Source organism: Patagioenas fasciata, chromosome 7 (assembly GCF_037038585.1).
Source record: "Patagioenas fasciata isolate bPatFas1 chromosome 7, bPatFas1.hap1, whole genome shotgun sequence".
NCBI lineage: Eukaryota > Metazoa > Chordata > Aves > Columbiformes > Columbidae > Patagioenas > Patagioenas fasciata.
In genome coordinates this window covers 23,476,618-23,491,463 of record NC_092526.1, presented here as the reverse complement: position 1 = coordinate 23,491,463, position 14,846 = coordinate 23,476,618, and the positions used below count along the sequence as shown (strand labels likewise).

At 38.3% G+C, this 14,846-nt stretch overlaps 1 protein-coding gene across 1 annotated transcript in view; it reads left to right on the top strand.

The window, feature by feature from the left end:
• CHN1 (chimerin 1) overlaps nt 1-14,846 on the top strand; it is a 100,318-nt gene that overhangs the window by 18,002 nt on the left and 67,470 nt on the right. Inside the window, exons 3-5 of the mRNA XM_065841197.2 lie at nt 2,752-2,790; nt 6,948-7,003; nt 14,359-14,390. Of these exons, the coding sequence (XP_065697269.1) occupies nt 2,752-2,790; nt 6,948-7,003; nt 14,359-14,390 (127 nt within the window). The remainder of the gene's footprint in view (nt 1-2,751; nt 2,791-6,947; nt 7,004-14,358; nt 14,391-14,846) is intronic.

The following is a 14,846-nucleotide window of genomic DNA, read 5'->3' as shown; positions in this document are numbered from 1 at the left end:
AAAATAATAGTTAAGATAAAACATGATGCACAGATTGTAGAAAATTATTTTATCATGGAAACAGCAGAGCCGAGATACTGCGCTGATGGGAACTGTAGAAAATCTGAGAACTGACAGCATAGAGTTTATTGCATTAATTAGAAAGTGGTGCAGTGTTAGTGAGAAAATGTATTTTGGGTTCAGCATTTTCTGTGGGTTTTTTATCATGCCTTACAGTGCTTTTTGAGTGCTTTGGATGCCTGATTGGAGATGCTGTATGTGGAAGCCCACGTTATCCAAAAGTCCAGCCCTTTTCCTAATAATGCATCTCAAAATACTGATGATATGTTAAATGGGACCACATTGATTAGTCCTTAAAAAGAGATAACTAAAAGACCAGTGTGATATTTAGCTCATTCTATTTTGTCTTTGTGTAGTGGAGTGGTTTTAGCAGCAGAAACGTTCTCCCACAGAAACAAGCACTGCAGACGCTCTGATTCACCGTTGTTACTGTGCTGTACTTGCTGCTACAGTGTTTTGTATCAGATAACTTTTTTTTTTTTAATCATAATAGAAATGACCTTTTGTTTTTTCATTACCTCATGTGGGATGGCCGGAGGGTATTCTCACAGTGTAAAGGCAGTAAAACTCACTGACAGATTTTTTTCTAACAAAAACCTTTTGCACAGCTGCGTAACATAAATCATTCCTTCCAATTTCTGAAAGTTAAATGTTTGTTGTATGAAAGTTACTGCTGTTCTTGCCTGACTTTAACAAGGCTTGGAGTTTTTTGTTTTTCACTTTTACAATCATACTGCCCTTAGTTGTAACAATTATATGTCTTGAGTGTGAGCAAGTATAGGTTAGGCTGCCAAGATATTTGTATTTTCATAACAGTCAGCTCATAGTTTGCAAATACAGTGTGTTGTCAATTTACAAATTACTTATTTGTAAATTCAACTGGTGCATATGTTGCCAAAAAAACAGACCATAGCAAAAGAAAATTCAGCGAGTGGGGTAAGAGTTGTCTTCTGGAATTGAGCTCATTAGTTTTACTTACAGTTTTGTCCTTTGTCCAAGTGACATTGCAGTGCTAAGGATCACATTACAATGCTTCTGGAATGAATCGACTTGCACTGCCTTAATTAAAGGCATCAAAGTAGGAATGAATAACCATTGCTGCATCTGTTGCTGCTGATTTTCTTTCAGCGCCGTAGTGCAGTGCAGCCTGGGCTGCTGAAGGTCTGTGTGCAGATTTGAGGGGCTCTGGCCGATCCGCAGGACATGGTAGTGCATCTGCAGAACCTTTCAAAGATCAAACCCCATCATATTCTGGGGCATGGTAGTTGGAATAAGTGCTGCTTTAATAATAGAGTCATAATGAATCGTGTTTATAAAACCTGCTAGCACCGAGGTAGTCCGTAAGAACTGCGCTGTCTGCATGCGTAGTGCTAAAGTACAGGGTGAAAAACTGAGCAAAATGATAGCTCAGGCAGGGCAGGGAGCCTGCTGGGTGGGTCTGGCCAGTCTGTGCCAATTAGGCTAGAAAATATCTCATTCCACTAAGCTCTAATTTAGGAGATATTTTGACATGACTGTAGGTGGCAGAGATGGACTAAAGCAAATGTCTGAAGGAGGCAGATTGCTTATCATAAGGGGAGGCAAAACATAATCCTTTCTCAGCTTCAGGCTTGGTTTTGGAGGCCTTAAGGACTCTCAAGTGGAGATGCCGCACAGGCCAAAATTGAAGGAACAGGTTCCCAGATTGCTTGAATTTGACATAACCTCATAATAAAAACTAGAAATGAGGGATTTGCTGGGTGCAGCACGTAGTTCCAGTGAGCAGACAACTGCAAACGGAGCTCAGAAATGGATGCTGCGCTGCGAAGCAGCTTCAGACAGCAAGGTTGGCTGTGCAGCTGCCTGGGCATCCCGGCTCGTCACCCTGCGGGGTGAGGAGTCCTGAGCCCCTCACCAGCTCCGGCGCGGGTCAGCACGGCACCTTGCAGAGCACCGCGGTGCCCGGCAGCGTCAGAACTGGCGCTGGTCAGAGTGGAAAAGCAGGGGATCAGAGATGACGTTTGCAACAGAGCCCTGAGCTCAAAATGTCAGATCAGTTGTCAGCAAGTCATAAGGGAGACAGTACTTAGAATACGTTTGGATTATTTATCTATTTATTTTCTTTGATAATTAAAATTTGAAATTAGAAATATGCTGTTGCTTTTAATACATACTGACTACTTCCAAGCAGAGGTTGTACTCAGTATGAAAAACCCCTTGCTTTCCTACAAAATATTTCACAGTACTTTCATACTCTGATTTTATTTTAGGAGTTGTTAATTGCTATCCTGAAGAGGAAAAAGCTAATGGCAGGAATAAATTGGATGAAAGCTGATTTATCGCTGTATAAATTGACATTAAAAAAAAAAAAAAAAATCCTTGTAGTGTAATTTAAAAGGGAACTTACAGATACATACATAGTAAAATAATATACCTTTCCCCACCCCAGGTATTTGGGCTTCTAATTTGCATGTTTGCTATTTTGCAATTGTATCTCTATAGTTTTTATTCTATCTAGCTAAAGAAAATACTTTTTCATATTTTCAGTTTAAGTAAAGGGAGAACTTTTAACAGTTTGTTCTATACTGTGATAAAAAAAATAATTTGGAGTCTAGCTGCAATATTTATCTTAATCTGCAAATGCTTCTGCAGGGTTATTTCTGTGTTAAAATGTTTCCAACAGAACATTAAGATTTGTCATTTTTCTTTCAGATACTGATGAATACAGACCACCTGTTTGGAAATCTTACTGTAAGTATCTCAATGGATTTTTTTTTTTTTTTTCGAAGTCAGAGCTGAAAATGTTTCATTTGGGTGCTTTAAAAGACTAATTTTTCTTTTCATCAGAATGTGAGTTAAGAAGCGTCAAGGGGTCCATTACTCTTCAGAGACAGGTACAGTTGTTTATCCTCAAGGACAAGTGAATGCAGATTATTTAGAGAAGTAGCTTCTCTGCACTTTACTCTAACTTAAGTGCTCCCACTCCGATGTGGGTCTGGCTTATGTTGGTTTGGCTGCCTAGACTGGGGGTTGCATAAACTCTGTGCCTTAAAGCTGGTATCACTTGCACAATTTTAGGGCTCCTGTGCATCACTGGAGCTGAGACTTGAGCTGGTTAGAAAAACTCAAAATAAATAGTTTCCCTCCAGAATTTTCTGATGTAGTAAAATGAGAGCATTTGTTTGGCCTGGCATGCCAAATCACAAATAGGTTTTTTTGCAGCCCTAACTAGAAGGAGCTGGTTTCCTGCCAGCCTGCCCAGGCTCTGCAGCTCTTTGGTGTCAGTGATGTGCAGGGCAGCGATCCCGGCCCCGTGCCCTGAGATCGGGGTGCCACTCCCTTGGGCATTTCATCACTTGCTGGTTTTCATTCCTAATTAAAAACAAACAAACACACACAAAAAAAACACAAAACCAAAACAAATGAAGCAACAAACAACAACAACAAAAAAGCCAGAACACGACACACAAAACCAACACCACCACTACAAACAACAACCACCACCATACTTACACGGACATTTTTTGTATTTCAAAATTTAAAGGGATAACCTGTTGTCTGTAATTGTTGATGGAGGTTCAGGGAGATTGAATGGAACAAGAGACAAACGACACCATGACAAAGCATCGTAGCTTCCCACAGTGTCTCATTTCTAAATTCTAATTTGTTGTGGAGAGAAGAGCTAAGGTGCAAGACATTTTGAGGCTTAAGGAACCACAGAAAGGAGACAACTCTTCTGTTAAAAGCAGATTTTGAAAGCAGAATGTTTGTGTATTTAACACTCTTAACAGTTTAGGGATGTCAAACTTACATTTGCATTTTCTTTTGTATATATTCCCAGGCTTGGTGTCTTCAGGCTGGCTAAAGGGATTTGCCCAAGCAGCATTTCACATGATGAAACTGTGGCTCTACAAAGTTTGTGGAGAATTAGCAGCTGAATAAAATATAATTATTTCAGAATGTTTTCCATCCTTCATGTGGATATTCTTTACAATTAGAGACACTGGGTTTGTCTTAAAGTCTTGGTGAAAACGAGGGTTAGAAAGAAAGTACGTATAAAAGAGCAGATTAAATTGTTTTTTTCAGCTAAAGCATATATAGTAGAATTAAATGAGCACTAGAAAAACAGCTTTTCTATCAGCTACTTTTCTGGTAATAGCTCACAGAGGTTGGTTGTTTCTGTTCTGTCCCTGCCATTGCCAACCTGACATGTTAAAAAATCAGTGTTAGGCCTTACAACTCATAAGTCAGCCTTGTTTGGGTTAGGTTTCCAATTTTTGAGTTGTTAAAGTAATCGTGAGTTACACGATTCTGTGATCTTCTGTGCAATATGACCATTAGATAACTTCTGTAAATGAGAACATCTCATAATAAATTTCAGAAAGCTTAGGCTGTAAGTGAATAGTCAGATATTGTAAAATTTGTAGGAAAAATTACAGGAGTTGGCAAAACCGTATGTGCCTTAACAGTCTAGGAATGTCAGTGTTTCTTAAAATACAGTTATGTTAACTGAAGAAAATAGAAAGGCAACAAGTCTAAAAAAAGGCTGAGGACTTTTAATTTGTCCGCCTTCAGTGTTTTCTTTAAATGGATGATTTCGAACAGTTTCTAACAATTGCCAACATATGCAATTGCTGTCATGTAATTGAGATGGTTGGGACCTTGGTCTGCTTGTGGATCTGGTGGCAAAGCCTGTCTGTGCCTTTTGAGTCATCACTTATTTTGCCAGTAGCTTGTCATGTGCCAAGTCAGACACTTACTATTAAAGAATTTTCACACAGAATGATTTGAACAAACTTTTTTCTTGCAGCAGAGGGCTAAAAGATAAAACTGAGACCATTTGGTCCTCGGTATTAAACATTGTTAGTCATTATTGCAATACTTGTTACTGAGATCTGTGCATTTTGCTCTCAGTTGTCAGCATTGCAAGTAAATCACAGCTCTGTACCTTCTGTGAACTCGGGGAAAGCTGATGCTTTGTTCAGTTTATTCCGTGCCACCATATATAACAGGGCGATCTAACCTCTCCAATGCCAAATGCTTGTTGCAGCTTGCCAGGAGCTGAAGGCTCAGCTGCATGCAAATGTACGTGTGGCCTCTGCACCATCACGGGTCACCATGGTGAACCCTTCCCATGGGTCAGAATTAAGCACAGGGTCATGGGGTTTGATTATTATATATTTCTGTCTCATGGCAGATGAAGAAGGATGTCTTGTTTAACTTCCTTGGCAATAATTACAGCACGGAAACTGGTGTGAACAGTTTGAATTGTATGCATCAATTAGAGGAGGAGGAATAGGCATCCTGGTTTGTAACTTAATTAGTCTGCCTGCTGTGCTTTTGACTGGAAGAGGAGAAAGATGCTGCCTTTGGAGAAGAGGAACTGCCTTCCAGAAAGTCTTTTCAACCTAGCCTGAAGTAAGGTGGGAGGCAGTCTTGGTTTTTAGCCATTTCTGCAGAGCATGCTGATTGCAAGTCACCACTGATCTTCCGTGAAATTCAGAGAAATCCTTATTTGCTATGTAATTTGTTTTTCTTCTTTCGAAGTTGACTCTACAGTTCTCAGACTTAGACATGGACAAGGCCCAGTGCCATCAAATGTGACTTTTACAGCAGAAGCTAGGGAGTCTGTATGCTGGTGAAATAAATGGTCATGCAATGCTTGAAATGAAAATTATTGTTTTATATACTAGCGTGCGATTCTTCATCACTTGCAAAAATCATTTTTGTAGTACCAATACAGAAAGGTAAGGATTGATTTTAGTAATGTCAGGAAAAAAACATTAGTTTTTTTTCTTTGGAACAAAGGGAGTGAATTTTTCCATTTTTATCTTATGATTGCCATATCATTGAGCATCTCGCTATTTTCTCTATTCCCATGTAACTTAGCATATAAATACAGCATTTGTCAATAGAACAGGCTCATGATCAAAGAATAAGTGTAATGAAGTCAAATCTTACAGGTTAAATCAATGTATGGTTTTATAACCTGAAGAAGGTGACAGCACATGTTATTAGACCTTGGTGTTTAGTACTAATGATTGAAACGTAATTTAATTTTAACACATTACAATTCAAAATGTCCATTTGTTTCAGTTCTGAAGTACTTTTCAAATACTAACTTAGTGTTGATAGTCTCATTTTGAAGGTGACTTGCCAAACCAAACTCCTTTTGGGATAGAAATTGAGAATCACTCCTTTGGTATTATATTAGAATGTCTGCACATTAGTACCACTAAATTTGCAACTGACTCCTTAAATTTATTCTGACTTGATGAGGCTAATTTTAAAGAAAGAAAAAAAGGAGAAGGGAAAGTGCTAGTAAGTGTGTGTGTGTCATAACTTGGACCTTAACTGTTACACTCTGCTGCACAACTCCTGATGTCTTTAGATCCGCAAATGCAGAGACCATTTTTCTCCTTGTTCAGAAAGGTCATCGCTGACCTTCTGCAAAAGCAGGGGGTTTGATTCTGCAAAGTTCTGAATGATTCTTGTAAAGTCTTGACATGTTTCAGGTGACCGAATGTGTGCCCTGCATAGTAGTGTGGGACTCCATCTGCTTACTGAAGGAAGTCTGAAAGCAGCCTGATTTGACATACAATAAAGTTTAATTTGCATTTATCATTAATCCTTTTCTGATCTGCCTGATGGAAACTTGACTGGTCTCACCTAGTTCCTCCCTTGTACTTGCTCGATTAATTGTAAAGATAATCAATAATTCTGTTTTAGCTAGCAACATTCTTTTTCGTGATCTCTTGTAAGTAATTTTTGAGACCTTGACATATGTATTCTTGCACTGTCTTACAGAAAGTCATCTTTAAACAGCAATATTTAATGTTAAAATGCGTAACTTCTAACTTATACAATGATTCTGTATTAATCAGAATTTAACTTCTGCCTTCTCCCAGTGTACCAGTTGCAACAGGAAGCTCCCCATCCCAGAAGGATAACCTGCACTCGTGAGGTGGGTATTATAAAGGTTCAATTTTATAGAGTCCAGTAATTCGAAGTCTGTACTTCATAGTGTGCAACCCAGTCTGTGGTTCCTTGGGACACTTGGTGCTGTGATTGTAGTAAGTAACCTTGGGGGCACTGGTACCTGGAAATCCCTTTGATCTAAAAGATTAATTAAAAAGCATTTTGTGTACAGTGTTTTCACCTGAGGATCATTTATTGGCTAAATTTTCTTAGATACACAGAAACATGCCTTTTCTCCTCCTTTTTGGGTCATAAATTCACAGAAGGAAGAGCAGAGCTGGAGAGGGGAACTGTGCACCTGTTTGTACACGTTGCTGCTTAGATGCGTGCAATAAATCCACAGAGGCAAGGCTGAAACCTTCCTTGGTGCTGTTATTGGTATTGTAGTACTTAAGACTCATTAATACTAGCAGCTAAGCTATGCAAAGCCACAGATTTTTAATGACTCAAAGAGTAACAATGGGATCCCATTGATACACAGTGATACAGAAGCGCCTGCTCACAGGGTTGGTTGTTGAGGCACTGAATTGCCAGCATGCCCTGAGCTGCCGTCCAGCCGAGCAGCACCTCTCCAGAGCTGCCGTGCTGCAGGTTTCACTGATACCAAACGTCCCTGCCAGCAAGACTTTACTCATGACTGCATCTCTCTTGCAGCTTTGGTTAGGAACCTGGGAAACATTAATTTCAATTTCAAAAATGCTGAAATGTTAAGCTTGTCTTACAAAACACAGCTCTTGCTGAATAACCACTGAAAGTTATGACATTGCTGCAATAAAACTTCAGCATTTTTATCATGTGCCAAGAGAAAGGAAATTAATCTTTGAAGTATGTTAGTCACTTTGACATAGTATTAAATACAGAGGGACGTAGCACTGTCAGGAACATTAATAGCTTACAGTCTAGATCACAAGGAGAATTACTTTACAGAATTAAACAGATGTTTCTCTGTCGTCTTTTCAAATGCCCAGTTGTGATTCTGCAAAGTAGTCTGTCAAGTTTTAAGATAAAAAGTAGAGATTTAACACAAGTGAAATATTGCATTTAGTGGAAGCACCCTTGTTTTCCTTTGTTAATCCGATAGATTTGTATTTTTATTAAAGGTATAGCTGTAGCTGGTTGCACTTAAGCAAGACATAGCTGCAGGAAAGAACAATACATGAATTTTTCAAGAAGCATACTAGCAAAAGGTTTTAACCAGTGTTTCTACTGTTAATGAGTGTCCAAGCAGGGGTATTCTTGTTAAGGTTGTTGTGCATATATCTTGTGTATATCAAAGAAGGTGGGATGGAGATTTGCAGAAGAGATCGATAGAAGATCTGAGCTGTGAAAAATTGGGAGGTTTTCCAATTTTTTATCCCCATTGCAGCATTATTAGGAAGATTCTCTTCTATGTTGTGTGTTCTCTTCCATTAGATTAATATACAAAATATCTGAAGTCTTGTAGGAGCTTAGTCTTTTAATAGAGGTTTGTGATTTTACGGCAATTGTACAGAGTGCTCATCTGGATTGGATGAAGTATTTTATTCCATGCCTCCAGTGAATTGTGTTTATTGTTGTTAATTGCTGTTGAATAGTTGTTTTTTCCTTCCTCTCCTCAAAAGTGTTTCACTGGTGGAAGAAGTGCTAGCATGTGTGTGGGTATATGTGTATATTGTGGAATGTGTGTGGGGGTTTTGGTAGCATTCTGACACTGTTTGCTGAGGTGCTGACACTGCCTGTACAATCACTGTAGTCTTTTATTTGCTGGGTCTCATCTGAGAGCCCTGCTATGGTTTACTTTTGTAATGACAGACTTTCTGATGTTGTGTGCTTATAAAGTTGCTTGGCAGTTGTGGTGATGTGTGACAATTCTTCAGTTTCTTCAGTTAGATACTTCAAGAACCTCAGTTGTGAATGTTTGTCACCATTTAATTGCACTAAGAAAAGGCAACAGGAGAGCAAAGAGAGGCAAAGAGAGGACTTGCAAGTTGGAAAAAGTTAAAAATGTTTTACTAATGCTACTAATAAAATAGAGAAAATAGTATAAAATATACAAAACCAATATTGAATTTTCCAGGCTGCACTGCTCCAGCAGCTGCAGGGTAGGCACCCAGAAGTCCTGAGTTGCACTCTACAGCAAACTGGAACTGGATTCAAGGATCCAGGGTCTGTCACTAGGCCTTCAGATTGCAGGGACTGCAGGCAGAGTCCTCCCCAGATGCCGGCCATAGTTGAAGAGAGCGAGACCCTTGTGATCTCCCACCTTTATATGATGTATGACATGGATGGGATGGAATACTTAGTTGGTCAGTTTTAATCACCTGTTCAGTTTGCTCCTCCTTGCAAATACGTGACGTGTATTCTTATCAGCGACCTTGCATTCCCTTGCTATGTCTACCAAAATATGTATCCAACTTCAGAAAAGGGCAGTTACTAAGAAGAACTTAGCTGAAAGGAAAATTCACTGAAAGAGAAACTTGTCTTGTTTTTAGCAAAACCAGGACAATGTTTTAGTTCTTATAGAATTAGAACCTTCATTTTTTCTATTTACCTTTTGGTTTCTTTAAACAACAACAACAACCACAACAGAACATAACAGAAATGAACAGAAATGTAAGGAGTGGGAAAGTACCAGCACAGTTAAGGAAATCCTACAGCAGATAACATAATGATTGTTGACTACACAGTGCATAGGTACCCTGTAGCCAGGGAGAAACTGTAAACTGATAAAGGGGTCCAACTTAGTCAGTAAGATCTGTTGGCATTATATGTCGTGCTAGTTTAACTGCAGAGAAGTGCTTTGGGGTCTTTTTGCCCCAGGTGGTAAGAAGTCACAAGCAAATTTTATACTAAGTTCTCCTTTGTTGTATTTCTCAGAATACCATTAGCCTATCCAGTCATATAAAGCAGAGATATAAAGGTGTATACAGTATCTGAAAATGGAAAATGTCTCCTGCCTCTGGAACGCTGGTAATTCTTCAGCTATTGATCAGATCCAGATTGCATTCTCTTTAGAACCAGAGACCTACTTTTGCCAGCCAAATGTAAAAACATTTGTGTAAAACTGCTTCAAATACAAATCACACTGGCCACTATAATTTTCTTATCCTTGTTATCACTGAATTTTAATACTGATAATTATAGACTTTTATTAGCTATTATACAGGTGGCAAATTGAAAAGTTGGACTGTTTTAGGGAAGAAAATTTGCTGTGGGTGAGTGGTGTGTCCTGCATGAACTTATCATTTAAGAACTTTGGGAGGGTACCTGAGCGTATTGCATCTCTATAGAGAGAGGTGCTCCTCTGTCTGTTAATGGGGGATTGGCAAAAGTACCACAAGCTATCAAAACACTCTGCTATGTTCTGTCATCATTGAAGAAAGAAATGAAACACATTAGTGCCTATAACATCATATTTCTATGAATTTATTCCAAAACAAGATTATAACAGATGACAAACTTTAAGTATAAAACTTTCCCTGTGCCAGAGGGAACAAAAAAAGAAGAGAGAAATTCTGGGTTTTAAAATAGCTTCATTCCAGCCTCTGAGCTGCAGAATAAACCTGTTTCTGCACCATGAAACTTTGTTGTAGAAACTGAGAAATAAAATCTGCAGGTTTTAGAAACTAGTGAGAATTGAACTAAATAAAATAGAGCTATGAAAGAATCGGTTAGTTGCAGGTATTTAGCTGTGGAACAGAACATATTAAATACACATTTTCTCATTAAAGAATCCATTTGCCCAAGAAAACCTCTTTGAAGCGTATTTTTACCTAATAAAGGTAGAATTGAAAGAATACATTATCAGTGTGCATTTTCCTGCTTCTGCATTAATTCATTATAATGCAGGTAAGTGTTTTTCATTCTGAGTATTGAACAACTCATGCAGCTGAGCCAGTTTTAAAGTGAAAATACATTCAGCAGGCAGTAACATGTTTAACCTTTCTCTCTGATCTCAGCCTCTTCTGCTATTGTTGAGCTTTGTGATCTGCTCACTCTCAGCTGGGTTTCTATTAGCAGCCGTGCGTGAGTCAGTGGGGAGCAAAATCTTTTCCTAAGTGGTTGAATTATTCAGCTGTATAAACAAATTCATAAATATTAGGAAGAGGATTTTGGTCCACAGGACATCAGAGAGGTCAGTAGGAGGGAACAACATGTAATTCAGTAAGGTATTAGCACGTAATGTGCTCCTCTTGCCTTGTTAAATTCCACTTGTTGACATAAGCAAGAGTGATGATTAGGGGAGAAAGCACTTGTTAAAGAATAATTGGAAATCACACTGTAAAAAACCCAACCTTTTATTTGAGGTGCAAAGGCACGTGTTGTACAAGTTCTGATACTGAGAGGTGTATTCAACACAATGACCTACTTAACATGAAATGCTTCTCAAATACAGAGAATTTCTGCTCTGTTACACTAGTTTCATATCAGAGCAACGCACAAATTAGTGAAGCTACCCTGATGTAAAAAAAGTGTTGCATTCATTCGGGATTTTTTTATTGTGAAGGTGCAGCAGAGCCGAGGTTTTTAACACTGTTATGATGTTCATTTGTAAAGCTGATGATTCCATAACATTTTAAGGATGTTTGACTTCTGCATGAGGCTTAGGTTAAAATTGTAATATTGTTTGTCCGATTTTATTGTATTACCTTCCTGGAATTTGTATTTGTTGTGCACATAATCTTTTATATACGCATGTGCACATGCAGGCATGTTTAGGGCATCCTTGACTGCTATATGAAGGCACTCAATGATAAATTTGAAATAACTGTGTATGAAAAATATCAAACAGACATATGATGGAGATATTTAAAATCACGGGCCTTTTCTGTCCTGTTACAAAATTTCATCCTAATGCAGTGCTAGCCGTTAACAAGCCTGTTAACGACCTCTCTCTGTAGTCTTGTGAAAATGGCCTCTGTGAGTGGCCAAGAAACAGAGCATGGACTGGGCACATAGAATGCATGTCCTTGTTAGAGCTGTTGTCAAAGATGGCTTTATCTGTATGATATTCAACCAGAATGATTTCACAACTTCCATTGTAAATAACCTCTTTTCTGAAGGAATAGCTACAGTAAGGCACTTGCCACCTCTGTCCCATTTATCTCTTTGTAAATTTGGTTTCATTGGCTTCACACCTTAGTTTGAAAAAAATCGGAAATGAAGTAACGGTGCATATCTCACTGACTTTTGTGTTTCTTGCAGATGTAATAGTGACACCTGAATCTTTCCTGTGGCCTCTCCATAAGTGCTATACAAATAAGAACATTGAAAACAAATACCTCACAATTATTTTTCTTTTTTTTTTTCTTTTTCTAAGTTAAAAACGGTTTTAAAACTGAGCCAAACATAGGCTAAACAAACAGCAACAGGAAATTTTTCCCTTAAATAAAAAGTCCTGGGAAGTCACAAGACAGCATTCAGCTGATCTTTGCTTGATATAGAGAATATGAAGTAACTAAGGCTGCCTTTACTCGTACTCAACGATACTTTGGTCCAAAAATACTGCCAGATCAGAAAGACACAAGCAAACGGTGTTACACATTGACGTTAATACTGAAGTATTGTGAGTTGGCAAAACTGATCAGTAGAGACTCAGTGTTAACAGAAGTGGTTATTTTCCTCTCTAACTCCACGTCCACTGAGATGAGCTGCAAACCCAGTTACAACTGCCTGAAAGTCCAGCAGAGCTTTTCTTTGAAGCTTTGCTTGAGTCATCTGCCAATTCACATTTTCAAATATTTGCACACAGAATATAATATTATAATTTGGTTTAGGATTTTTAAGTACTCTGAAGATGCGCTATCACAATACTAATGCATTTCTGAAGTGGAATGCTTTTGCCTATGTAAGTTTTCCAGTTCTGTCATATGTAAATTCACTGAGATAAACATAAAATCTCAGTAGACAGACAACAAAATCTTATTCATGACAGGATTCTTTTTTTAACAACTGCCTGAGAGTGGTGTCTTGTCTTGAGGGTTTTAGATACGAATTGTTGCAAATTTCTGTAATAACAACAATGAAATGTTTTCACTTTTTCTCCATTCACTTTGATATCTTCCTATTGAAGAAATACCCTACATTTAACAAAAAAAAATGTAAGACTGTTCTTAATTTTTTTTTTTATTCAGCCTCTTTAGGCCCTTTGAAAACAGTTATCACACCAGTCAACTTTCAATTGCTGTTATGTAGGAAAAGGAAATACTTTAGAACATTATTAATCTTGACAGCAATTGTATGGTTTTTCAGAAGTGATTAATGATTGGAGTAGCTTTTTATTTGCTGGGAATGGGAAAGAGTTGTCATTAGACTGTACACTGGGGTGTATTTTTGTTGTTTTGGACATCTGAAATCCTTATTTATACTCCACTGAGCTAACTGCAGAGTGTGAATTTTTTTTTTTTTTCCCCTGAAAAGATGGAAAAAAGAAACCAAAGTGGCAGCTTAGTGCGAGTATTTTGTGGTTTGAGATTACTGGATCATTTTATACTCTTGTAGTTCAGGTTTGTATAGTTGTTGATTTTTACTCCCCAAAGGGTTTCCTCCTTTAAATTTACCAAGGAGGGATAATCTGGTGGTTTATTATAGATGATTGAGCTGGTTTCTGGTCTGCAGTTCCTCACTTGTCTATAAACTTTCTGGACAACTGCAGATAAGCTACTTTTTACTTTGAAATACTTGACAGGCAGGTCGTGTTCTGACACCCTTGCACGTTGTGTGCGTTTGCACTGTGCGGTCTCTGGGCACAGATGAGCTTGCGTTACCCAGTGTGACACCTGCAGACCTGCTGGTGAGTCCTTCAGGTGACACTACAGGTCACACAGGTCAGTGAAGTCAAAGGGTGCAGGACTTGGGCACTTGATGATGGTTTAATCTACCACTTGCCCTCTCAGGGTGTATGGTAGCAGCGTAATTTCTTGCAGCAGTGGCACTGACAGCTTTGGGATGGAAGATAACTTGTAAACGTATGAGTTTTAGAGATGTTTCACTGCATTTGCATGCTTAACAATATAGTACACTTACACCCATGAAATTAATCTTTTGTTTCCCCTTTTTGGCAGTTTGTACAAGCAATACTTAATGCCATCAGTTTGTATTAGCAGAGCTCCAAGGATGATGTGATCCAAACAGCTCATTCTTTTTCACTCCAAGCCATTCAGAAGTGCAGTGTGTTTCCTAAAGGCCTGCCTTTGGTTTCCCTGTATTCCACCCACAGGGAAGATCCTGGGATGGTAAATGATTTTTGTCTGTACTTTTGCATTATATCCCTTTCTATTTTTAATACCATATTTTGGACACTGTGCATACTGTATGGATTCACTTGTTATGAAACATTACAGTTTCTGTTGTTTTTTCTAGGTAGAGAACAGACCCAAATATTACGGAAGAGAGTAAGTAACATACACCTCTGAAAGTGGTTTATCTGAACATGTTAGTTGATGATAGTTACAGAAAAGATTGTGAGCGTTTGCTCTGGGTGCTTTGTTTCTTCTGTGTTTTACAGCAATCTGTCTTGTTCACCATCAGATTATAATTGCAATACTGTCACTTTTGTCTGCCTGAAATTATAACTACATTTTCTGATGGATAGGGATGTCATTGAGTGCTACCTGAAGTAGGAAAAACATGTTTCTGTACTTTAAAAGGGTTGTCATTTGTACCCCCACCTCCAGTTGGCTTTTGCCAATGCAATATAAGTCTACAGTATACATATGAGTCTTCTGTTTCAGACTGCTAAGGTGAATTTGGATAGATTTAACATGAGGAAACAAAGCAGATCTTACTTGTGGTTATTTTGGTAAAAGATGTGTAGTATTGCTAGGTTATTACATCATTAATTGATGAGA